General features: G+C 43.9%; 1 protein-coding gene and 2 long non-coding RNA genes across 3 annotated transcripts in view; 2 read left to right on the top strand and 1 right to left on the bottom strand.

Moving 5' to 3' along the window:
• Positions 1-3,438: 3,438 nt before the first annotated feature.
• Positions 3,439-16,027, top strand: LOC146434236 (uncharacterized). Its single transcript, XR_014853873.1, has 3 exons — positions 3,439-3,568; positions 13,732-13,804; positions 15,940-16,027. It is a non-coding gene; the product is annotated as an uncharacterized LOC146434236 (long non-coding RNA).
• A 128-nt stretch (positions 16,028-16,155) lies between these two features.
• LOC146434237 (uncharacterized) lies at positions 16,156-19,027 on the bottom strand. The gene is made up of 3 exons (XR_014853874.1): positions 18,774-19,027; positions 18,181-18,388; positions 16,156-16,660 (listed from the first exon to the last, which is right to left on the bottom strand). It is a non-coding gene; the product is annotated as an uncharacterized LOC146434237 (long non-coding RNA).
• Positions 19,028-19,085: 58 nt separating this feature from the next.
• NIBAN1 (niban apoptosis regulator 1) overlaps positions 19,086-26,807 on the top strand; it is a 55,534-nt gene continuing 47,812 nt past the window's right edge. The window contains exon 1 of the mRNA XM_085068695.1: positions 19,086-19,219. Coding sequence (XP_084924821.1) covers positions 19,165-19,219 — 55 coding nt within the window. The 5' untranslated portion in view covers positions 19,086-19,164. The remainder of the gene's footprint in view (positions 19,220-26,807) is intronic.

Here is a 26,807-nt window from a genome sequence, read left to right on the forward strand (position 1 = left end):
GCAGCGGGACAAAGGAGCACATGGAATCCCAACACTCCACGTTGCAACAGTTCATCAGTGCCAAGGAAAGGAAGATGTTGTCTGCCAAGTTATTGGCGTACCAGAAGTACCCTTTGGTGAAAATTGGTTGTTAATTTTCTGCAGTACCAAGGTGGGTGAAGAAGTTCTAATACTGATGTACCACTGTTATTAAAATCTGTTCTATGTTGAGAAAAGTTTAATGCTGCAAAAATAAGATTTGCAAAATGAGAGTGTTTAGTTGTCAGGAAGGCAAATCTCCAAAGGCAGATGGAGTGCAAGGTGAGTTGGAATCCTAGAGTCCTTGAATGGTTTGGGTTGGAAGGGACTTTGAACTCATCCAGTTCTACCCCTTGTGGGACTTCCTGAGGGCCCCTCCAGCCCAAGTTATCCCATCGTCCTGTGATTCTGCACTCCAGTGCAGACAAGAAAGCCTGGAATGTGGATAATACTGTATTTCAATACAATACAATGCTATGCGTTGGGAGCATTTTTGCTCTCTGCAGCAGGTAGCAAAACCATGCAGCATGAGAGCTGAGGGAACTTTCATCAGCTCCTGCTTTCCACTGTTCTGCTGCAATGGAAACATTTCTCCTGCTCCTTGCAGCAACAAAATAATAGTAAAGAAAATTGCTCCAGTCAGCTGAGACATGTTGTTTCCATGTCATCCTTCCAGGTAAAAATATTTATTACCTGTTAAAGTGATTGAAGGTTACCCATTCACTTCCTTTCAGAAACCGTCATATAGAGGGAAGGAAAAGGAAGAGAAAATACTCCCATTTTAAAAATCTGGAGGCAGGGAACTATAAATAGGAGGCAAAAGGTGGGAGAAGTTAGAAGAAAATGTCCATGTTGGTGCATTACTCTACTGTGGTACATTACAGTAAAGGAAGATGAGGGTATAGATAAATGATAGCAAAGGGAAAATAAATGGACATTGGTAGGATGAGGTAAGGTCTGCCCTAGCAGTAGTAAAAGAATCCTTTTCCCCATGCTGAGTGTCTCTGTCAGATGGAGCAGGAGGGATTTCTGAGGCATTTACACTTTGTGCAGCACACAGAGTGTGTGCAGAGCAGCTAAACTACAGTGGGGCAGGAGGAAAGGGCACTGAGGTTGTTCTTCTGAATCAACACTGGCTCGGGAATGATGGCTTTGCTACAGTTTAAGATTTTGATTCTGTAAAAATAAAGCAGAGCGAACAAGCTGCATGATCTGTAATGGAAAATGTTTCATACTGTGAATGGGAAAGAAAGGAAATTAAACAAGATTGCTCAGCACAGATTGGCGTTGTGGCTGTAGGGTTAAAGATTTGTTTTTAACCCCTCCAATTTGTCCCCAAAATGTTGATGTACCTGACTCTAATAGAGCCTTAATAAGCCTCAGGCAATGAGCAAGCAGGGACATCAAATCTTCCTCCTCCTCTGATGGGAACAGTGGCAGGCCAAGTTCTTTAATGCAAATTGCTAATAAGAAGGAAAAAGTATCTCAACTCTTAACTCACAGTATAGCCTAAAAGCTTTGGCAGTTGCATGGGCAGGATGCATTCCAGGAGAGGTACAAGTCGAGCAATCCCACAGCCACAGCTGGGGAACTGCAGCAGGACTGGTATCAGGGATTGGTAGAAATTCAGAAATATTTCGTATTTTTCAAACAGTGTTGTCATAGTACCATTCAACTGCATGGATCAGAAAATGATTGTATCAGCAAAGTAAGAACAGAGATCAAAACTGGCCAGGACTTTGAGGAGTAGCTGCAAGGTAACATTATCTGCTTCATAAGGTGAAGTTTTAGGCAGGGATCAGAGGGTTTTGCCAATTTAATAAATGAAGGATACTTCCAAGCACACCCTCTAATTACAGAAATGCAACTGAAAAGGTATCTGAAATTCAGATTCTTCAACATTTCATGAGGCAAAACCCTAAACTTGCTTAGACTGAAAAAATGTATTTAGAAAATCTATAGCCTTAGGGCTTATGCTCAGAAGTTCACAATGTTTTCAGAGTATTGGTTCTTTCAGTAGACATATCTCTTTAGCTTGGGAAATGTCTCCAAGATTAAGACATTTAACTGAAACAGAAGAGATGGATAATTAGTGGTATTGTTTGCAAACACATGCTTAACTGGACTTTTGGAGACGGGTAGCATGCTCTTAACGGCTCGTATTAATTCTGTATTTGATATTTAAGACAGTGTATTAACAGGTGTAGGGAGACAGCATGTAATCATTTAATCAGATAATTTGCTTATTACAAATATTTTCATTTGCTGGGATTTTTATTTTAGGCTTTACCTTTATCCCTGTAATGCAGTAAGAATTAATTCCACTTGTCTAAAACATGTTGCTTAGCCCCAACAAACCCAAAGGTAATAATTGTTTCTGCTTGCATGTGCTGCCAGAGAAAAGCGGAGCTGAGGAGAGAGCAGCTGTTTGTCTGCCCAAAGTGGCACCTTTGTGCCAGTGTTCAGAGCCACCCTGACACAGTTGAGGCTTCACAGACATGAAATATGGCCAGCTTGTTCCATAGGATGGGAGGAGCACACTAAACACGTGGCTTCAAACTGCAGCTGGTTTTCCTTGTAACTCCTTTTTTACTACTTTTATTACAATAAGTGGATGGAGGGTAACGAAATCTCTTTTTAGTTTGTTTTTTTACCTTGCTTCCTCACAAGATTTTGCACATTCTTTCAGAAGGGCCTAGGTAGTGTCAAGGCAAAGAATGCAGAATGCTTCAGCTCTGGTGCATAGAAGAGGTAGTTTGAACTGAAATAGGGACACGATTAAACCCTTTCTACAGCTTTTCAATTTGTCGTTCAGCAAACAATCAACGTCCTGCTCTCTGCAGTAAAGAAATAAGGGTGGTTAAAGCCTGGCAAATGTAGGGAAGTTCCAAACACAGAGTCTTAAAATAGTCTTAAAAAAAAAAAAACTACACAGCGTTGCAAAGATAAGGTCAAGTACTTCTGAGGTTCTGAGGTTTGTGGGATTAACTACAGACTGAGACTAACCCTTGGTAAAGCTGTCTCTTGCACTGGTGAACTTTTCATTTGTGGTGAAAAAATCATGCTGTGCCCTGGAAAACAAATTTAGCATTGGCTGTTCTCATCCTAGGGCTATGGGCAATATTTTAAATATGTGCAGTATCTTAGGTGTGTGACACAAGACAGGACAGCAGCAAGGTTAGAAATGGGAGCATATTGGGAGGGAGAAGCAATACCTACACACAACTCGGGATCCAAAACAGGAGCTGGAGACTGAGTGTAGATGGAAACAATGCCACTGAGTGTTTCTGTATTGAGTGCTGACTTGTCGTTGATTAATACATCTGCTGATCTCTAATTAGTTGCAATTAACAGCCGTTAACACAACAGCTGCCTGGGTGATATTTAAGATAATTATCTGGTGCCCTCTCGTGGAGCATGAGACAGATACAATCAAATACAGACCTTTTTCTGCAGATACAGATTTATTTTTCTGCCAGTGAATGGCCCAACTAGGAACCTTTGCTGAAATCATCAAAAGTTTATGCTTGCACTGAAAATCATGCAAAAGGTAAATAAGTATGAGGATGATTTGGTCTGCTGTGTTGATCTTTACAAGTAGTGAGCAAAATTTACAATGTAGTGACCAAAAGCATATTTTTTAAAAGAGACATGGAGAAGGAGAAGGCAGAAAAAAAAAAAAAAGGGAAGGGGAAAAAATCCTGGAAAAAAAATAATCAGGATACATTTTAGTAATTCTTGGCTTAAGCATCAGTTTCCGGAAATTATTGACTGCTCCCTCCCTCTTTTTATACCTTATTTTAGAAGATTTCCTGTAGCACAGACATACTTTGTTTAGTAGCTGGGCAAAGCCTGTGATCCCCAACCCGACTGTTTCTCTGAGTGGAGAAGCTCAGTAGATGATTGTGCCTCACTTTCTAGAGGCTGCTTGAATTTTGCAAGACTATCCTTGAGCTGTGTGTTTCAAACATAACTCAGGGAGGTTTGCTTATAACTCATCTGTTTTTTCCATTACTTGAAGTTCAGCAGTGACCTCAAGAAATGATGGAAAATAGGTGTTTGCCAGCTGGGTTCTTATTCCAAACCCACATGTGACTCACCAAAGCAGCTGCGCCCATTTCTTCATAACACAGCTCTGCTCTCTAAATGGTTAGAGTTTCCTGACTACTCTGCTGTTGCAGCCTGGACAGCCCTTGGGTTTGGGTTCCACAGATCTGAACTCTGATTTATTTGGGGTGCTGGAGCATATTGCATGCACATTTCAGCCTACCATGTTATGTAGGATTTTGCAGTTGGAGTTTCTTTCCAAGATCACCGTTGTCAGCCTTATGAATTAGGGAACTGCAGTGGACTTTGGTAGGTGCTGGGGATGGGCATCATATTAGGGTAGAAGTCCAAAGAAGAAATAATTTCTCTTTTTGGGTTCCACTTCCCCTCTTCTTTGATTAGTTTCAAACCAAGGGATGGAAAAGCAAGATCGCGGCTGTATGCTGTTGCTTGCTCTTTAAGTTTGAGGTTCTGCTATTTGGCAAATATCTGCCTCCCAAACAGCAGCAAGAACACAGTTTGCAGAAATAATAGCCTTCACCTATTCTCTACAGCCTCACACATCTGCTTCAGATTTGCAGCAGGAGGAGAAATGGGCTAATACAGGTTTATGGATACAGCAGATGTCCATACATCAACACACACACACACTGACTACAGAGGACTTAAACCATTTGGGATTCACTGAAATGAGGCACAGGGCTAGTGAGAAGTACAGAACCCTTTGTAATAATGGTTTCCACAGCACTTGCAAAGAACCTGGATTTGTGAAGTCCTAATTCTCCCCAGGGTCTGGAATGAGGAAAGCTGTGTTGCTGAGTGTCTCTGTACAGTAAGACAAGAAAAGTAGTTTAGCCCTTACTCCTGCACTGTTCTCTTTTCCTCAGAGAAAATCTGTCAGAATATGGATTTAGGAGTTAATGGCCTGGAAGTGAAATCCCACAGAACTGAGTGTCTATGTTAAAAGTTGTCAGAATTTACTGTTATCTTTAAAATGATCAGTGGAAAGGCTACAACCAATTTAAGGCTTAAAGGGAATGATGGAACAAGCCAATCTTTCCAGACAAAGAAAATGATGAGTGTTAATGTATAGTCATTTTAGGTTTTTGCCAGGACCTCTCCCCCCACAATGTTTGTCTTGTATAGTTAAAAACAGCAGCATTAATACATTGTGTTTCCATGACCCCCTTCATGGTAGCTGATTGGAAAGATCAATAATGTGCCTCAGGTTGTGAGTCATTAGGAGTTTATTTTTCAGTGTTGATTATTACAATGTATGTGAGCAAGTGTGATCAAAGCAGATTATTTACAATACACAGCAGTGTGGTCTATCGGGACAGCACATCTCCAAAGCCATGGAAAGCCATTTCAGAGAGAGCTGACAGATTACTACAATGTTTATTTATCATTGTTACAGCCTCAGTGGGAGCCTGGTTTAATCTAATTAACATAACAGTGGGAGCACAATGACAATAAAAACTGAAGAACTCTATTATGTGGCTGGTGTGACTGGGAATGACAGACATTGCAATGAATGCACAACAGGAGGATGCACAATGGTGACTACTGCTGAAAAAAGCCTTTTTTGTACTCATAACATTAAAGCTGGGATTTTTTTCCCCACATTGCTTGTGCTGAGCACCCACTTCAGGTGTTCTGCGTTGCCCTCTCTGCCTCTGAACTGGCTAAAGTGGCAAGAGAGCTCTGGTCACAGAATCTCAAAACAGTTTGGCTTGGGAGGGACCTTAAAGCCCATCCAGTGCCACCCCCTGACATGGGCAGGGACACCTTCCACCATCCCAGGCTGCTCCAAGCCCCAGTGTCCAGCCTGGCCTTGGACACTTGCAGGGATCCAGGGGCAGCCACAGCTTCTCTGGGCACCCTGTGCCAGGGCCTCCCCACCCTCATTGTAAAAATTATTTTCTTATCTTAGCTCTGAATTTACCCTCCCTCAGTTTGAAGCCATTCCCCCTTGTCCTGTCCCTCCATCCCTTGTCCCCAGTTCCTCTCCAGCTCTTCTGGATTCCCTTTAGGTACTGGCAGGGGCTCAGGTCTCCCCAGAGCCGTCTCTTCTCCAGGTGAACACCGCCACCCCTCCCAGCCTGGCTCCAGAGCAGAGGGGCTCCAGCCCTGGAAACATCTCCATGGCCTCCTCTGGACTTGCTCCAACCTCTGGATCCAAGTCAGGTATATGGAGCGAGCTAAAGCTGAAGTTCTGGTTTCTACCCAGGTCCAAACTTCTAAAAGTAAACTGCAATACAATTTGAAGTTTAGCTTAGAAAGCCAAGGAATGGAAATAGTGGAAGGTATGATTTGACAGATTTAATCAGAACCCCAAAAACCTGATTGTAAGTTATTATAAACATCTTCATTGTTTTGGGATTTTTGGTTTGGGTTTCTTCTTAAACTGTTTCTATTACAGCTTTGGAATAAAAAAATTGAGAAGGAAGGAAAGGGAATGTAGTAATTCTCTTCGGGCAGTGTTTCCATAGTATCTACATTATTAATGTGCATAAATCATACCTACTTTCAAAAATAACATGGGAATCTGGAAACTGCATTTTCTCAAAGGTCAAAGCTGAAGATTCTGAAGGATGGAAGTTAGTGGAAGTAAGTGGGAGAAAGTTGATAAAGTTGATATCTGTCGTGAGCCACAAAAATCAGGTTTTTGGTGATGATTTAGCAACAATAGAAAAGATTTCCTTAAAAAATAAGTGAAAACAAGCCAACTTCAAACCTTGGAATCAATTAAAGTAGTAGTGTTTGAATAGAGCTTCAGGCATCTCCAGTGAGAAGATAAGGGGCAGTGGGATGAAACTGTCAATAGATACCAAAGCTTTTACTGCCATAGAAAAGTAGGCATTTTTGGGAGCTTTGTTTCATACTTCTGTGCTCTTTACAGAACTACCTGTTGGGTTCCAGGAACAGGAGTACTGAAGTGAATCTCACAGGAGACAGTTTCAATTCATGAAACCTGGTGGGTCCCTTTCCCCACTACTTTCAGTGGCTGATTTTGGAGAAGTCTGGTGAGTTGGTGTGTCTGGGGAGGGGGGGGGACCTAAATCTACAGCACAAAGGGAGAGGAATAGCTTTCACAAACTTCCAGGCCTGGAAGTTCCAGGCATGTGTCCTGGTCCTGAACACTTCCAGCAGGAACAGAGGGAAAAAAAAAAAATCTGTGTCTAAACAAGTCAGGGATACAGAGCTGTTGGACAGTGAAACTATGAAGTACACACCTGATACAACAAAGCAGCCAACCCCACATTTTTAATGTCCTTTCTTGTGAAATAAATGACGGTAGTACTGTGTAGCTGTTGATCAGAGAAGAGCCAAACAGGTCACCGTGCAGAAGGATTTGTCAAAGGCACCTACAGACCATGAATAGCCACTATCTGTGAAATTCCACAGTAAACAGGCATCTACTCCTCATCCCCAGCCTACAATAAAAAGTCTAAAACATTTGCATCAAATACCATAAACGATGCAGCAAAGCATTGGCCAAAACTCAAAGCACTCTCTAGTATTCTCTAGGACATAATTTCATTTCTGGCAGTTTTCTGATGATAAACTAGGAAAATATGATAAAGAGAAGTCTTGGAACACTGAGTGGGGATGAGGAAGTTTTGTGAACAACTTGACAGAGTGTAAAAAAGACAACAAGAAGGAAGGAAGCAGGGGAGAAAGTGGTTTGGCAATCAGCCTGAGAGGAGGATGTAAAGTGTGGTGATTCAGTGTTAGCCCCACATTGCTTCCTCTTGTACAAATTCTTAAATTTCTCAGGGTTTGTGCCCTGTTCCTTGCCTTTTGTGGGAGTTGGAACCTAGATTTTCCTCTCCAGATGAAGAGGTGGGTTATTCTCTGTCACACCAGGGCAAGGGGACTCATAGCTGAGGCAGATTTCTAGAGCTGCTGTTTGTTGAGATTGTGATAATCTCGGCTGGAGGAGCTGAGTTGCTGCTGTGAGGAGGCAAAGGCCACACCCCCATCTTTGAACTCCCTTCTGGCCAAACCACTCCGATTTGGAGCTGAGACACCAAATCTCCTGCTTTTTCTTGCCTCTGCAGAGTGCAGGGAAAATCACTGACACGTAGTTATGGCTGCCTTACTACGGGAGCAGCAAGAAGGCTGGAAGAGGCATGATGGGGCCACAGAGATGAGAAGAGAGGGGAACACCTCTCCTGTGAGGAAAGACTGGGAGAGCTGGGGGTGCTCACCTGGAGAAGAAAAGGCTCTGGGGAGACCTTACAGCCCCTGCCAGTACCTAAAGGGGATCCGGGAGAGCTGGAGAGTGACTTGGGACAAGGGATGGAGGGACAGGACAAGGGGGGTGGCTTTAAGCTGAAGGGGGACGGGGTTAGATGGGATATTAGGAAGAAACTCCTCCCTGTGAGGGTGGTGAGAAGCTGCGGCCATCCCATCCCTGGAAGTGTTAAAGGACTGGAGCAACCTGACTCTAGTGGAAGGTGGCCCTGCCCATGGCAGGGGTGGAACGAGATGAGCTTTAAGGTCCCTCCCAACCTAAACCATTCTGGGATTCTATGATTTTAAGCTGAGGATGCTTGGAGTGATTTTGCTTTGTAAAGAAAACTAATTGCCTGATGACTCTTCATTAGCAAAGCTAAGATTGTCTGGGAGCTTTCTGGAGTGTAGTGAGTGGCCACAAGTTGGGTGTCTGAAAAACAGGGAGGTGCGCTGGGTCAGGAGTGACTTTCGTATGGAACGACTGTAAAGGAGGAGGAGAAGAAGGAGTAGGAGGAGGGATTCTGTCACCGGCTACAGAGGTGAACGTGCAGGAGAGGGCGCCCGACAGCAAGGAGTAACTTCTGGTTTGACAAAATCTCATTAAAACAGGGCGGGAACAGCTGGTTTACAGTTTGGGTTGAGGTTATATTTTGCATAACCTCAGAGAATTAAGATCATCCATGGTTTTGGTAGCTAGTGCATTCAACATGAATGAAAATCTGATTGCTGGCACTCATGCTAGCAACTCCAGCCCTCAGTCAGTGAGGAGTAATCCTCACCAGTCCTCCATAATTAGATGTGGGAGAGCAAACTGGGTAGGAAGTGTACAGCTTCCTTTATTTCTCATGTGTCACACCACTGCCTCAATCCCAGCCATGGATACCAGCCTCTGCAGTGAATTAGTTCCTTGTTAAACTAGAAAATCCCCTCACAAAGCCTCCACATTGCTGCAGTTAGTGTTGGCTGCCTGTGCTGCCAGTGTGTGGAGTGAGGTTACAACTTGGGCTGTGTTTATTTTCAGGGCTGTAGCCGTGCAAGGCTTTTGCAGACAGCAGAAACATTCAGGAGCCAGGACACTGGAGCACTGACAGGATCTGCTGACTCTTTTTCCCATAGCAAATCCAGCATTTAGGGGAACTGTGCTGAGTGGCAGCTAATTCTACCCATCCTGTCTTCAAGCAGATTGTTCTTCCTCAAACCCCTTCCTTCTTGGTGGGCTGCTCTTCACCTGCTGGCACTGGTGGTCACTTGATGCTAAACTGGGCTCTCTTTAAACTGAAGATCCAAACTCCAATCCTGTTTCATTGCTGTGAGAGTTTCACAGGCCCCACCTGGAGCACTGCACCCAGATCTAGGACCACAGCACAAGGAAGATGTGGGCCTCTTGGAGCAAGTCCAGAGGAGGCCATGGAGATGCTCCCAGGGCTGGAGCCCCTGTGCTCTGGAGCCAAGCTGGGAGAGCCGGGGGTGTTCACCTGGAGAAGAGGAGGCTCTGGGGAAACCTCAGAGGCCCTTCCAGTGCCTAAAGGGGATCCTGGACAGCTGGAGAGGAACCTGGGACAAGGGATGGAGGGACAGGACAAGGGGGAATGGCTTCAAACTGATGGAGGGCAGAGATAGATGGGATATTGGGGAGAAATTCTCACCATCCCTGGAAGTGTCCAAGGTTGGACAAGGGTTGGAGCAGCCTGGGATAGTGGAAGGTGTCCCTGCCCATGGCAGGGGGTGGCACTGGATGGGCTTTAAGGTCACTCCCTGCCCAAACCATCCCATGATTCCATGGTTCCACATGAATTTTGGCTTATGTTTCCTTTTTTTCAGAGGATTTTGGCTTTGTACAAGGCAAATTCTGGAAAGGCTCAAGCTATCATTGAGCCCTCCCCAGTCTTTTTTGTGGTTTATTGTTCTTGTCCATGGACTAACAATGCAGCCAATGCCTTCAGCCGGGAGCCAGCAGCCAAGAGACTGGCGATAAAGAGAAGGAAGGAGGAACAAGGCAGAGTGTGACCTCACAACTTTTGTTTAGATTGCTGGTTCTTTTTAGTATTTCCTCTTGTTATTCTTTAGGTATTTGGGGAAAGAGAAGGGAAACATAACCAGGTCCTTATGTGTGCTTAGTCCATAATCTAAACATTTTTATCATCTCTTCCCCCCCCACCTTTATTTTATTGGTTGTTTGAATAGCTACAGAAATATACCAGAGAAATGGCGACTAAAATTTTGCAAGATTTTAAATCTCGGCAGTGTGCCAAGTAAAAGGTAATTGTTGGCAAGGTTCCGAGGTTTGGTCTGCATATTGCTTTTAGTCCACAGCAGGGATCCTTACAGCTCAATTATACTGTACAGACAAAATGCTCAAAAAGCTTCATTTTAAAATGGGCTGAGTGGCTGTTACAGAACATTAACACTCTCAATTTCAGTCTCCTGCCCAATTCTGTGTTCCTGAGCTCTCTGGTACTTAGCAGAGTACTGAAAGACCCTCCCCAGTTTCATCCAGTAATTACTGAAAGATGTGGCAAAAGCCAGCCTTTAGGTAGCTCAACTGCTAAACATCCATTGTGCCATCAGAAAAGAAACAAGGCCACTGCTGCTTCTGCTGCTGGTTATTCAGACAGACAAGAGCTAATTTGTGCATCTGAACACATCAAGGGAAAACACATTAAGACTAATACAAACAACTTGCCCCAAGGAGAAATTCTGTCTGGGCTTAAGCAGAAGAAAATCACTGTGAGAACAATTAAACGTTACACTAGGTTGCCAGGGAAGTGGTAAAATTTCCTTCACTGGAAATATTCAAGGTTTGGCTTGACAGAGCCCTGGACAGTCTAACTCAAGGGTCCTGCTTCCAGCAGAAGTTTGGAGCAGATGGGCTCCAGAAGTCCCTTCCAAACTGGATTTTTCTGTGATCTATGATAATACTTTTAATCATCATGTTTCAAAGTCGGGATAACAGAAGAATGTTGTTATTTTCTCTCATGTCAGGAAAATGAGGATTCCAGTGCCTACGGAAATGCTGACTTTAATATGAAATAGAAAAGGAAGGAAAAGCAGTAGTTGCAGTTCACTTATACACATTAGTGCAACTGACTGTGGTCAAAACCAATCTTGTAAAGTTGAACTGCATAGGTAGCCAGGAGAATCTAGGTTTCTGCTAAACATCATCCAAAAAACTAATAAAATCAGGGTTTTTTTAATCTGCAGAGGACTGCTTTAATGCAGTAAATATGCCAGTGTGTTCAATACTGCACAGCAAAACAGCTGGGCCTGCAATGGTGGATGTGTCTGAAAGCAAGCAAATTTTTTAATAAGTACTATGCTTTCCTATAAAAGCCAAATAAACCCTGGCATTTAAATTAATTTGAAAAAAACCCCAGAATTACTAGTGATTTGATAGATTTTATCAATTCTAAATAGATCACTGTTATATAAACAAGGCCATTGCTGTTTCTTCTGTTGGTTATTTAGAGAGGCAAGAGAGAACCCAAGGCAAATACTGTGCTAAGCAGATTGTTACCCCCGTGAGCAACCAGAGGGGCAACACAGTGAATGTAAGAAAATCAGTAATACACCAGTTAATTACATCTACACTCCTAAATAACAGTGAAAAACCCTGTGATCAGATTTTATCACCCAAATAAGTCATGGTAATAAATAAGTGGTAAGATTTTTGCTAGCTGCTCCACCACGAGGATGTGCTGGTGCTGCCGAGGAAGTGATGCCCTCCTTCTGTCCAGGCACACTTTGGGTGAGTGCTGAGCTGGAGAGGAGCAGGAGGCTGACAGGATCCCAGCACTGACAGGATTAGTGTGGGATTGCTGCGAGGCTGCTTGCTGGGTGGCTTTCCCAGCCCAGAAGCCAGGCTTGGGTGGATGGACTTGTGCTCTCAGTATCTACACTCAGTGAACAGGAAAATTTGTAAACACTTTCATTTACTGTAAGTTCAAAAACTTGTAGAGGTAAGGATTTTATAAAATTATCTGGAAGGAAAATTAAGTAGATGAGACAATCACTTCAGAGAGGGGAAAATACATCAAAATTCCAAACTATTCCATTTTCCTTTGTGTGTCTCCTTTTGAACTCTTGCAGCTCCTTCAGTGTGCAAGATGGTCTAGCAAATCCCACTTCATTTGCTACATATGCTTTCCTGGATAGGCTCCTGAGGAGAAGCTTCTTGATGGAAAATGGAGACTTGGAACAGGAAAGCTGTGTTTAAACCTCGTGCTTAGTCCAAATGAATATACTTGGAATAAAAAGCAACCAAAACCATCTGTGGCCAGAAGAAGCAAATCCAGATGTCGTGGGGATTTAGCCCTCTCCTTCATTAATCATGTCTGCAGGATCATTTAACTTCTGCAGCCTGTGCCTGCTGGACTTTTGAGGGGCTGTTAATAATGCCTGAACAGCAGCTCACTGGGAAGAAAGTTTCGGTCACATCTTCGATAATCAAATTGAAGTAGAATTTCTTACTTCTCTAAGCAGAGTCGCTATGATTTCCTTAGTTAAGATGGAAAAATTACAGGTTTAATTTCTGGATTTGGCATCTTGCCTCACTAAATTCTCTTCAGAGGCAGTGGGATGCCTCAGCCTTCCCCTGTTGCCAGGCTGCCTCCAACAAATCCCACCCTATGAAGTTATTTCCACAACTTAGTAAGGTTTTGGTCTTCCCAAGCAGTTGTGGCTGCCCATTTGAAGCAGTAAAGAACCCACTGGATCTCCAGCAGATGGATTTTTATCCTGGATTTTCTGCTGAGATCAGCAGATTGTGCCCTGCCTTCTTGTTTGCTTTTGGTAGCCGTGGGAGGTCGGGGCAGTGGGAAGGGCACTCAGCTGTGGCTTATTCACTACTTTCTGTGCACCACCTCTGTTTTCACGTGAGAGAACAAATGCATGAGTCTTGTTTGACAATGAGGGAGCCTTAACAATGAATTTGTGAGGGCCTGTACATCAACTGTTTTGACATGAATGTCCTAACTAATTAAAATATAGCCTTTAATGGCAGCTGAGCAGGAATGATCACCGCATTTGTCATTTAACAGATTTCATAACTAGTGACTAAGCAGAGAAGGAAATGGTGTCTGAATGTACCAAATATGATTTGTGTATTTAGAAAACAGGAAAGTTCAACACATGTATTTTACTTTGATTTACATATATACAAAACCATGTAATTTTTTTGGCCACTGGGGCAGGCAAATTGTATGCAACAGCTGCAGGTGACTCTCAGCTCTAGGATTCCTTACTTTATAGGAAAAAAAATCCAGAACCACATCTTCAAAACTTTGAATTTTGCATCCCTATTCAGAGTTTTTATTCCTGTCCCAGATGCCTGAGTCCCATGGCATTTCCTAACAATCTGTTTCACTCCCTTACCAAATCCCAGTGGTGCTGGGTTCGCTGCACCTCTTTACTTTCCTGTTCTTCTAGATCCAGCATTGCCCCTCCAGCCTTCCAGAAGGAGACTCCAACTTCAAAGAGCCACAAGGCTGACATCAAAAGAGTAAGTTTGAAACGGTGTTTCCATCAGGTTCCTGACATGGCAGTGACAGGGCCAGCAGCACTCCCACAGGAAAACCAGGGAGGGGAGGAGAAAAGTCCAGGCAAACTTTTCACCACAGAGCTTGAAGAGAAATTATTTCACATTAAGGTAAGGCAACGTCTCTTGTTCTTGTGGGATTATGATTTCAGAGGATTTTTTCACTTAAGTACTCCAGGTATGCAGTGCTTTTCCTTCTCCACAGCTGCTGCCTGGGGCTGTACTTGGGAGGACCTGTTTATTTGTAATAAATCAGTTTTAGAATCTGTTTTAAAAAGCAGTGTTGAAATGCAAGTTGATAATGTGCCCTAAGTGCTAACAGATTGTGTATTTGGTTGCAAAGAGTATCACTTGCTCAGAATATATTCACAAGTGTTTGGTTGTACTCCATGAGAACCGGGAACCCAGGAGCCACTGAAGGGCCCTTGTGGATAGAAACCAAAAGAACAGAGCTCCTCTCGAGTGTGTACCATGAGTACAGTGCTGCTCCACTCAGTTCTGAGAAGCAGTTCTGGGGAAGCAGCATTCTTTTTTTGTGCTTACCTGGTGTCTTAAAGGCCCAGCTGCTCGAATCCTCCCACTCCAGAATCTCAGCAGAGAGAAAAGCTTCTAGTCCTCCTTACTGAGAAACTTCCATGACCCCACTGCACATTTGGAAAACAAAGAGAGCCTTAATCCCAAGCTTTCTACCTTTCCACTTGAAAGTATTTATTTTTTGAGGACAAAGATATGTGTTGTTTGGATACTGAGGATGGAAATTGTTGATTTGTAGCAGTGCTGATGTCTAGCTGATGAGCCTTGCTATGGGCTAGGGCTGTGTTTATGTATATATATTTACTAAATGCTACTAAAAAGAACTGCTGAACTATGCCATGTCACCAAGAATGCATTATGAGAACATTCTATTGCAGAAAAGTTTCAAAAACCTCTCAGACTCTGTAACAGATTCAATTTTATGAGCAAAAGTGACATTTCTAAACAATTTGCAACCGAGCAGTGTAGAATGATGAATGTAATTTATAATTCATTTTTTTATGAGCACTGGTATTCAATGAGTATTCCAATCAATGTTGTTCGCATGTTGAATATGAGCAACATAATAAACATAATTGGGAAGAAAATAACAGGGAACAGCAAAGCCTCCTCCTGCACTGAATTGTGCACTCAGCAGCCTGATTATATTTTGATCCACATAACCTTCGAAAGGTAGAACTAGAGATAAAATGATATAATTTTACTACCATCTGCTACTGAAATATTCCTTTGCCTTCCTTTTCGTCCTTCATGAGTAGCTCAGACTTTCCTCTATACTTTGTTACAAAAATAAAGGGTTATCTTATTTCTTCATCTGAAAAATGACCATAAACACCATTTTTACCTCTTTCCTGGAACATTCAGTTAATATGTGAAGCAGCACTTCATATACTGTCTCCACACCATGCTTTTTCATTTTATCTTAATGTAAGAAAGGTATTTTTTTATGGCAAGAACTGCCACTCACTGGCACAACCTCCTCAGGGGCATGGCAGTCTCTGTTGCTAAAGTTCTCAAGATGCAGTGGCATGGGGTGTTAGATAATCTCCACAGACTCCCTTTCCCAAGAAAGAATGGATCATTTGAGGTCTCTTCCAACCTGGACTGTTACATGGTTCTGGGATTAGGAACCTGTTAAAATCCACTTTTTTGTTGTGGGTTTTCACTGCTCCATGCCTGTTGGTCGCAGAATAAGGGAGTGGCTATAGCACCAACCGTTTACTTTTTTTTAAGGTTATTTTATCAAAATGTTATTTTTGGGTCTACAGCCAGAACAGCTGTGATTCTCTTAGAGTATCTTCAGCAGCTAGATTTTCAGACCTCCTTCTAACCTTTTGAAAATAACTCAAAAGAATAACATTTTTTTTTTTACTTACATGGAAAGGATTCAGAATATACTTCAACCAACAGTCCGTCCTGAGAAAAGGGCTGTTTTTAATTTTGTCACACATCTCTCAGGACTACTATCTGCAACCCGATTTTGACTTTCAGACAATAATTATTAAGAGTTTCCTCTAGCAATAGATAATTATTATTTATTCATTACAGTTTCATTACATTTGCAGCTGGCTGTGTCAACAGCACCTTGTTATCCTGTCTACAAAATCAGCGGTCTTAAAATGGCTCCTTTCCCTTGGAGAAATCCTGTAAGGTAGGTCTGGATAATGAATCATCTCTCCCAATGGATTTCACACACCTTTCATTTAAATGCTTCTGTTTGATAACAAACCATGTCTCTGCTTCTGTTTGATAACAAACCACATCTCTGGTTCCTTGGCCTGTCCCCTTCACAATCACACAAGGAGAAGGAGCCAGCAAGGTGGCAAAGATTTTAGTAGCCCCAATGATGACACCTCTGCATCTGCATTGTCAGCCCTGTGGTTGTGTTAAGGACTGTGTGTTTGTCCAAAAGCCCCTGGAATTCATTCCATGGTGTGCCCATGGCACTGGGAATGGATCTTTTAATGTGTGGGGCATGTCAGGGTTCCATCGCGGTGGAAGATAAGTGGATGAGATTGTGGAGACAGCCTCTTTCTCCGTCCCTCCCTCCCGAAGTAGAATAGGGCAGTGACAGTGCACTGGATTTTTTGGGTACCAGAGCTCCCAGTACCTCCACTGCCCTGTGGTATGAGGGAAGCTGGGACTGTGGTGATGTCAGAAACCAGCTCTCTCTGCTTGTCACTCTGCCACAAGTGAAGTCACAGTGGGGACAAATCTTCATCCCTTTGTTGGGAAAGAGGTGCTTTTTCCGGTCCTGTTTACTCAGGAATTCATTTTCATTTTGCTCTTCAATATATAATACAAAACAGGTGTTTAGAGACAGAATTTTGGGGGCTGTAAAGGTAAGAAAAACCCTCAAAGATCACGATTTCATAGGAGAAAAAGTGGGAAAATACTTGTTTTGGCTCTGGTGGTATTTTTGTTTTGATTGTATTACTTTATCATCAATAGCTGCAGTGCAGGTATCACATCAGCCTAAAATCTAATACGGAAAATTTCTTATATTAGAGAGGATGGTTTTAGTTTTAAGCAGTATAGAAATAGGATCATTCACCTCTGTTCCTGATTTCGCTCACACTTCTCATGGTGTCTTTTTGAGATGCTAAAGACAAGCTTTTGCCATTAAAACACAGCATTTCCCTATCTTAACAGGGAAATCACAGCCTTTAGTTAGCCAGTGTTTGTGAAATGCCTGGGGATCTTGGGGATCAGGTTGTACCAAAGTACAGAATGTTATAACTAAATATACTCCTCAGTTCTCATTTTGTTTTTACCCTAGCCATAATTAGGCAGGCAGGTTTCCCATGCAGCGCACGCTCTGACACCTGGGGTATGAAGCTTCTGGGATTTGGCATATTTTCATCTGCTAAATGATGGGACAGAACTGCAATCCACATCATGGCTCCTGAATTCTCCATGGTTTATCTCTCCAGACTCCTGGAGCTGATTTGCGTATTGCATATGACTGTACGTCATGAAAAGCTCCTCAGCTACATTTGATAAAAGATGTGCTATGCTGAGCAGTGCCCAAGTTCTCTCCTCTGAGTTAACACCTTCAAGGTGCACACCAGTAACCAGTATTGTCTCACTGGTGTCTGCTCATACAGCTCACAGAGGTGCAATGACCAAACCACAGCAGCCACCTCACCAAGAGCTCTTAGGCAGAGCCTAACAACCAAACATATCCAAACGAGAGCCCGGTTCACATTTGACCTCTAGAAGTGCTGTTGATTTAGTGTTTTATCTCAGCTGAGGTCTCTATAGACTTGTGAGATGCTGGCTCAGTGATGCTCTGGGTGAGCCTGCTCTCCTCAAAGTCGGGAAGCAATCGCTCCATTACACCTGGGTACAGCCAATGTGTGCCCAGAGAACGTGAATTTCAGATGAAAAGAGACTGTTTAGCACCATACTGAACTCGGTGTCACATATTGTCTGCAATATTTGAAATTTGATGAAGTTCAGAGTTGGTTTAAAAACATTCAACCCCAAAATGTTTTGCTGTCTTGTGATCAGCCCAGTGGCAGAGCATTGAATGTACCAACCCCACACCCTACATCAGCAAAACTGAACTATGTGAAAGCAATTTCACAGCAAGTGGCAGATGTGTACAAGCTGAATGAAAAGTATTTAAGGGTAAAATGCGTAACTTCCAGTCACTGTGAACCTCCAGCATGTCAGCAAAATCCATATTCATTGCAACTCATCAGCTCCATACAAAACATATGAGGCACAATAACGCATGGCACCCTGCTCGTGGCCAGTCAGCTGGATTAGTGTTATAAAAACAGCAAACCAGAAGGAAATACCTCAGAAAGTCACATCTGGGTGTGATGGGAAATTATTATTCAGGGGCAGGAGAATTCACATATCTCTTCCATACTGTCTTACATTGCTGTGCTAAGGTTCTGCAGGCTGGTGCACTTGCATGGTTTAAGAAATTGTTTCCGTCACTGGACAATATTTACTGAAGTGATGTGTATTTTAGTGCCTGCTTGGGTAGGTTTATTGTTCATCCTGGAAGAAAACATGCAATAGCAATGTGCAGTATTCCTGGGAAGAGTGGGACAATACAGCTCTGAACACTGAGCCATATATTACAGAATCATACAGGATGGAATGGGTTGGGTTGGAAGGGACCTTCAATTCATGTTCCACCCCTGCCATGGGCAGGGACACCTTCCACTATCCCAGGCTGCTCCAAGCCCCAATGTCCAGCCTGGCCTTGGACACTTGAAAGCAACCAGGGGCAGCCACAGCTTCTCTGGGCACCCTGTGCCAGGGCCTTTAATCACCAAACCATCCAGGTTGGAAGGCACCCCTAAAATCATCGAGTTCAACCATCACCCCGGCACTGCCACTGTAACCTCCCCACCCCTGCACACATCACCCAGCGCCAGACCCGGCTGCCTCTCGGACACCTCCAGGGGAGGCGTTTCGGTCCTGTTTCACTGGGGTTTCACTGTGCCACGGTCTCCGAAGCGGCCTCTAGGGAAGCTGTGGGGGCTCTGAGCGTGTCCCTAAGGGGATGTGGATTTTGCGGCGACGAGTGACAGCGGGGCAGAGCAAAGTGGGGACATAGAGAGCAGCCTGTGGGCTGAGTGGAGACACGCGTGCCTGAGGGCCGAAGCCGCCGCGGCTCCCCCACGGCTCCCTCACGGCCGGGCGGGGCGGAGCGGGGCGGGGCGGAGCGGGGCGGGGCGGGGCGGTGCCTGCGGAGGAAGCGGCGGGAGCAGCCCGGGCCGGGCCGGGCTCGGCGGGACAACGGCACTTCAGCAGCTCCGCACCGAGCCATGGGCGCTTCCGCCTCCGCGACGCTGGACGAGGGCAAGTGCACCTACATCCGAGGTAGGGGGCTGGGGAGCGCCTGGAGTGCCGCCGGCAGCGCTCTGGGATCCCCGCGGGGCTCGGGGAAAGCAGCTCCGGGAGCACCGCCGGAGCCCCGCGCATCCCGGGCAGCGCTCGGCAGCCGGCGGCACAGCGGGGGTTGGGCTGGTGAAGTTTGGAGCACTTTCTTGCAGGGGATGCTTTAGAAGTTCTCGCTGAGGGAGTTAGAAGTAGGCGGTGAAACTTTAGAGAGACCGGAGCGCTGCGGCTGAGTCTGCCCGTGTGACAGATCCCCGTTCTCCAGAGCCGGCAGCTTCCAAGGCACAGGGCTTTGTCAGTGTGAATCAAACCAGCGCCGTACGGGCTGATGCTTTGCCAAGCCCCTTGGAGGCAGTGGGGGCACTGCTAAGTGGGTATTGAGGTAAGCCAGTCCGACAGTGTAAGGACAGTTCTTTATCCCACTAAAATGTTAGGAGAGGGAGATCAGACAAACAAAAAAAAAGGCTTAAATTGTGTGTACAGCTATTAAACTATGAAGGAAAAGAGCCTAATTCTGGGGTTTAGGGAGTGTTGTAGTTACTTGAGTAGTTCAGTACGAAACACAGCTTACTCTTACCTGTGCTGCTTATCGGTCAGGCAGCAGGTAGAGTATTTGCAAAGCAAATTTTAAGGCTGGAGATTTACAAGTGGAATAGAAGTTTGCATGAGAAAAGGAAGCCCAGCTGCAGCACTTGATGTATGATGCATGTGGAGCCTGCGAGAGCCCTCTCTCGTGGGCTGGGACATCAAACTCTGTGCTGAGGATTTGGGCTGGAGGGGGACTCCTGGGTGGTGCCCACAGCCCAGCTTGTCCTTGGATTCCTTTGCTTTGGGATTTTTTTTGTGGTGCAGAGGGAGTGCAAACATTGAGCCACTCCTCTGTTCAGACTCTTTTGAAATCACAGTGGGTCTTTCAAGAGATTCCCAGAGTGGGAAGGATGTCCAGTTATTAAAGGGCTCTTACCCAGAAAAGAGTCAGCAGAGCTACTGATCTCCCACACAGAGATTTTTCGACAGTGTCCTCTCACTATTGTCATTTTTTCTGCCCCATTGAGGGTGGTTTCAAGTCCCGTCAGAGCCATGAGGGTGCAGTCCCCACGGATTTCTATTTTTCTTCACATTCATCCATATGCTGCAGCCAAAATTGCATTTCCACAGTTCAGCATTTCAAGCTTCTAGTCCCTAAATTGTGAACACCTGAACAGGTTGATGTCTACTGAAAAAAAAAAAAAATAAAAAATTAGGAGCTTATTAGTTTAGGGGAAGTCGTATGGGTCTTTGCCCTGGACATCATCTAGAATTAGAATTGGGAGCTAATGCCCAAGGATTGGGAAATCTCTATGTGTGAAGAGGGGCTGGATGTGTGTGTCTGAGACTTGCCTTCAGCTCCCAAGGAGGGTGCCTTGGTTGTGCTGAGAGCTTTGCAGCACTCCAGACGCAGCTCTTGTTTGCCCATCACATCTTTGCACAGGCAAGAGCCAGAGGGAAATCATTGTGGAATTAAAATCCTGTGCTCATCCCCTGGCTCACATCTGCTGTTCATGCTGTGACTGAGGATCCCCCACTGTAAGTTCCTGCTTGGAAAAATAATTAATGAGGAACTTTACACAGAGGCTGCCTGTGAATTAGCACTTCCAAGGAGGAAAAAGAATCAGGAAGAGCATCTTAAATGGAAAGAGAGTGTAGTCCAAACATCTCACCAAACCTAGTGCTAATGTCAGTTTGGAGTCTGTAAGATTCAGTCCTTGCTTGTCTGTCTTACACACTTGGGTGTGATGTACTTGCAGAGGAGCTCTGTGGTGAGCTCCCCTCATTCCAAGAGGGACCACGGGGAAGCACTGAATCTATAGCTTGAATAAGCAGCATGTGTTTTGGCTGGCTTTGAGAAGCTTAGGTGTGTTTTTCTGGTGGGATGGCAGCTTTTGGGGTTGCCTTCCTCCACAGGTGGTTCTGAGAGGTGTTCTCAGTAAGAAAAAGAAAGGGAAAGACCTGCTTTTTGTCAGCAGAACTGTCAGTCCACAGTGCTGGAATGGGACAGCACTGGAGATGGAGGTGGTGAGACAGCAAGCACAAGGAGCCAGCAACACTCTCCAAACTTTATGCATTTTGGGATGTTCACTCATATTGCCCCAAATATCAGTAGCCTCAAGACAGGAAATCCTAAGTATTACTTCAAATGAGAGCTTGGTCTAGTTCATAATTGTTTTCATGATGGTGTAATTTAATTTCTTGTTGCCATAATGATAATTTAATTTGTCTGAAATTAAATGGGTTGTAAAGCCTTGTAGTTTACTCAGACAATATTTAAGCTAAAGCACAGTGTAATGAATGGAAATGAGGGGCTGAGCATTAAAGGGGGGTGGATGTCCTGTGCAGGGCAGGAGTTGCACTTGATGATCCTTGTGGGTCTGTTCCAACTCTAGATAGTCCACAATTCCATGTTACAGCTTCTACATCAATACAGGTACAGTTCTACAGATGTTCTGACTTCCAAAAATCTGTCTGCTCACGTTGCTTGTGGAATGAAAGGAGAACCGAACAAGGACATGAATTATGTGAGATGTAAAATGATGTTGAAAATATGCAAACCCAGTCAAACAGGTGCCTCTGTAACCCCTGAAGAACCTGTCCTTAGCACAGGCACCCCCAGGTAGTGCCTGTCTGTGAATCGCCGTGGGTGAATGAGGGGTGAGCCTTGTCAGACAAGCTGAAGAAATGAATCCCAGAGAAAGCCAGGAAGGGATCCCACACGGTGTCTCACTTACTGATTGCAAAGGCTGGGATTTCCACCTGAAACTGCTTCCAGCTTCCGTGCTCTTAGGGAAGAAGTGGTTGGATTGAACCAGCAGATTTGCAAAGCTGCGTATGGTTGTACATGGGGCAGTATCTTGGGTAATATCATGACCTGAAAGTCAGCAAATGTGATTATTGACCTGGTAATGTGCATCCCCTACAGCAAACAATGCCTAAGAGGAGAACAGACAATGCCAGTGTGTGATTTTCCAGGTGGTCTTCACAGGGAAATTGAGGCTGTGTTTGAAGCTGCAGGGGCAGGGATCTTCCCTGTGAAGTTTGAATCACCTGCCTAAACACTTACTTGGGGATGAAATTGCTTTGCGAAACAATTCTTACACTCAGAAAATCTCTATATTAAGAAACTATATGTCTTTATATGTCGTGAAGTTACATTTTGCAAGCCATCGCAACATCTTTTGTCTTTGTCGAGTAGAAATTAATGAAAATCAGTCATTGTTGTGGGATGAAATTGTGAATAAAAGGTCAAGACTTGATATTCCTTACTCCTACCTGAAAGAAATGAATGTCATAGTGAAATAATGGGAAAATGAGTCAGCAGGGACTCCTGTGAGCACCGGGGACAGTTTGTGGCCTCTGGGAGAATGGGTGTGGAGGATGTTTAGGGAAGGGTGGGAGAAAGCCAGACCACATGCACTGCAGCATTGCTACTCTGGAACCGTAGCAGTTTCAGAGGTGTCTTCTGTGCTGTGCAGCATGAGCCTGCTTTTCTAACCAGACCTATGGAAAAATACATTTTTCCACCAATTTAAGATCAATAAGATATTTTAAATACACACACATTGTGAGCAATAAAATGATTTAGAGCTCTCCAAAATGAAAGTTTTATGGTAATTGCTCTAGGTTTTGGACTGAGGCCTTGAAAAAGATGATTTGTGGCAGAGATAATCCTGCTTTATAGGGTTTTGGTGGGACTACATGGGGATTATTCAGGATGTGAGTGAAATGGAGTTTAAAACATGACAGTAATAATTAGGAGAATGGGAGTTGGTCATGTGAAAAGAGTTTATTAAAAAAATTTGTGCTCTCAGTTTGATGAGGCATGGGCTAAACTTATGATGGGAGTTGCTTGTTGGGTGAATTGTCTAGTGATGCTTAAGGAGTGCTACACCCAAGAGGGAGCAGCCCAGGGCGGTGGTGGGGAGTTACAGGCCCGGGGTGCACTCCTGAAATTCGGGAATGAGCTGAAAGTGCCTGCTAAAGCAATTTAGTGGTATGTCCTGAGAAATTGTGCCAGAGGTTTCATCATTGCTGATGGGAAAGTGTTGCAGGGTCTCTGCTATCAGACAGGAAACAATCAAGGATGCTGATCTCATAGTGGGCAAAGGTGGGAATGCCCTTCAACTCGATGGTTTTCCATTTGTGCAATCTCAGCAGCAGAAGCAGTGGGGCACCCAGCTCTGCTCTGTGACATGTCGTGTGTTAGGACTAATTTTTCTTAAATTTTCAGAAGTGGAGAGATTTCAAGCACCCAACACCAGTAATTTCAACAGGTGCATCTCCAAAACAGTTCAGCATATGAAATATCACACTTCTCTGAAGGTTGTTTATTCTTAAAGGTGCTTGATGTGCTTTACCATATCCCGGCTACCCTTTTCTATGAACATACAGCTGTACAGTGGATGAGGCTTTGTAGGCATTTGCTTTGGATTTATTTGTTTAAATGAAGGTTCTTCCTTCCCTTCTTTTCCATCTCTTTCCTCCCCCAGGCAGGTGGGACAGCCTAGCTGAGGGCACAGTGGCAGTGCTGTGACCCTGTGGCACACGGGATGCACCCTGTGGATTTCCTCATTGTTTGGGAAGTTTTTCCAGGCAGACCTTCCAGCCATTGTTCTTTTCAGGTGACAGTGAAAGCTATTACTTAATGTCTGTAAGAAACTTCTTTCTAGCCATTTGTTTTGGAATTTACTTAGGAATTTACACTTAGGAATTTCAATATGGTGTTAATTAAGACACAACAATCACACACTGTAGGTGTGTTCCTACAAAATGCAGCATACTTGAAGAAGCAGAGAGACTCAGTTCTGAGGCTGAAGAGAGGAGCCGCGTTTACCCTTTACTTGAAAGACAAGATAGGAAATGGGTAACTAGCTTTACAGGAACCCAGCTGAATAAATTCTAGTGGTGGTATGGAGATAAGTCCCACAGACGTGGAGGGACAGAACCCAAGTGCCTGGCACAGCTCTGGAGTGAAATTCTCAGCCAGTGTGCACAGAACCAGGAGCAGGAGTGCTGGAGAATGGAAGAATGACTTGGAATTAATTGTGAAAAAGTTGGCCTTTTTTTGGATAGGCACTCAGACTGGATGTTGGATTTTCTGCTTTAAACTGTCGCTTATCCTTCTGGTTTTGATTTTGGTTTGTGACTGCAAGTCCAGCAGGGTTCTGTACAAATCTGGCTGCACTCCCTGCCTTTGCTCCCAGCCTGTTCCAAGCTGTGTTGTGCTGTGTTCCAGACGTTCCCTCTTCCATTTTCTGCAGGTGAGCATGGCTGTGGCATCACACAGAGCAGGAGTGCCCTATTCCTGGAAGTGTCCCAGGCCAGGTTGGACAGGGCCTGGAGCAACTTCCTGGTCTAGTGGAGGGTGTCCCTGCTCCTGGCAGGGGGTGGAGTGAGATGGGCTTTAAGGTCATTCCAGCCAAATTCTACAAGTGTGGGGTCTCTCTGGACTTAACAGCATCTGCTTTGTAGCTGTTAGAGGATGCTTTTCTTTTTCACCTGGTGAGGTTTATGGTAAAAGCTAATTGGATTTATCTGCAACTCCCAAAATACAAGGAATAGGCAGAGTAATATTTTCTTTCACAAACATGCATTAAATCCAGAATTCATGGTAGTACCATCTAGTTCAAGCCAAATAGGGATAAATAAATACCTACTGAAGAATGAAGTGAAGTAAAACATGCAGGAAATTCAGGTTTCAATAAGCATGTAAGATTCTATTATATGCACCTTGCAAAGTTTCCAAGTTCTTGAAGACTGTAAGAAATGAGATTTTTAAAGGAAAATCCTTTTGGCTTTACTTGTTTTCTTAGAAGTTTTAGTGCTCAGAAAGATTGTTGCTCTTGGAGCCAGTGGCAGATTTTCATCCCATAGTTTTGATAAATGGTGCCTGCCTCTGCTGGAAAAGAGAGGCAACTTCTCTTTGGGTTTTACAGCCTTTAACTCAAGGGGCCAAGCACTTTTTCTTACCTCAACAGAATGCAAGCAAAAGGCATACAGGGATGAGATTGATGGGAAAGGTATTTGCCACCCAGTGTGAACAGAATTTCCTGTCGTTGGTAACTTTCAGATTCAGTTTCGGGAGCCTAAGGCAGTGTATACCTTCTCTGTTCAATTTCCTTTGATCAAATAGTCCATTATTAACTTCTATCAAAAGCTCCATGAGCAATTTTGGAAGTTCCCAGCCATGTTACCTTGCAACAGGTTTCCCTAATCAAAGCAGGAGGTGAAATTTTTCAGTTTTCATTTATTAGTTTGTCAGTAGAAGGATTGTCTGTGATCATACCCCACATACCTTCTATAAATGGCTTGAGGTTTTCCTAAACCCAGAAATCTGAGTTCTCCATTTTGTGTCCCAGAGCTGTGTTAGGCTCTGTGCCTGTTCAGCAGGATTATCTCAAACCCCTCCACCAAAGCAGCTCATATACAAGAACTACCCTTAAAGATGCATCACTGGGTCTGAAGTGAAGGTGGCTTTTTTCTGGTCTTTTCTTGGGTAGTGTGAGGGGAGGGAAACCACAGGGTTGTACGGGAAGGTACATGGTGTTTTTCATGCTTGGCACTGTAGAAGAAACTGCATACAGTGTTGGATCAGGCACAAGGATCAATGGAAAGAATATCTCAATAGAAAAGGTGAGAAACAGGCTCATCCTTGCCCCAATATCCGTAATTGAGAGGCACACTGTAAGTGTGCTATGCCTTTGTACTTGATATTTTCCAAAATCTTGAAGACTGGAAGTTCTTAAATTACTGCAGTTTGGCCACAACTTGTAAGACAATCTTTGCCTCTGATAGACATTTTAAAGTACAGCTTTCTCCTTTGCATGGAATAACCACACTGTTCTCATCACACTTGGACAACAATGAACAGTGGTTTCAAGTTTTTGAACATACTTGCAAGCATTTTACTTGCTTTTGCAGTTAAAGGACAGTGATGAAACAAGGCCAACTCTTCCATCAAAGCAAGATTAAAACTTGTGCAAATGGCTCAAACTTGTGAGAAGAAAGGGTTTGCCTGCCTGGGTCTCCTAAAATCATTATCCTGTGTCTTTCTAGTAGTCTTACATGTAAAAAAAAATTTACTGCTGATTCTACACTGAAGCTTATCTTAGTATGTAGAACCAATGGTTTTAGAGACTTTGTTTCTCTAGCTGTTTATTAAGTGTTAAATCTTGAATTCATAAGCCTTTAATTTTCATGCTTCTGTGATATTTGTTAATAGGTCTGACCAAGTAGTTCCTCTTACACTTTGGGTAGTAGTGAAGCTTTAAGCTAAAATATTTAGGTCATTGTAGTGTTACCAAAGTTGTTAATTAGTTATTGCATCTTTTTTAATTGCATTTTTTTAAGCTAGGGAGTTGTCTTAGCTGCAGTGCAGGAAGCAGAAAACAAAAGCAAGACTGAGTCTTGGGCTCTTCTGAATACATGAGTAAGAGGTTAATAGCAGTATAGTTTTCAAAAGTATGTAGATTGTTTTTGTATGGTTGCAATTCTCTTAGGAAACAAGTGAGATCAGGAGTAGAGTAGTTATTTTCTT

This window comes from Lichenostomus cassidix, chromosome 8, assembly GCF_008360975.1.
Source record: "Lichenostomus cassidix isolate B80296 chromosome 8, HeHo_3.0, whole genome shotgun sequence".
NCBI lineage: Eukaryota > Metazoa > Chordata > Aves > Passeriformes > Meliphagidae > Lichenostomus > Lichenostomus cassidix.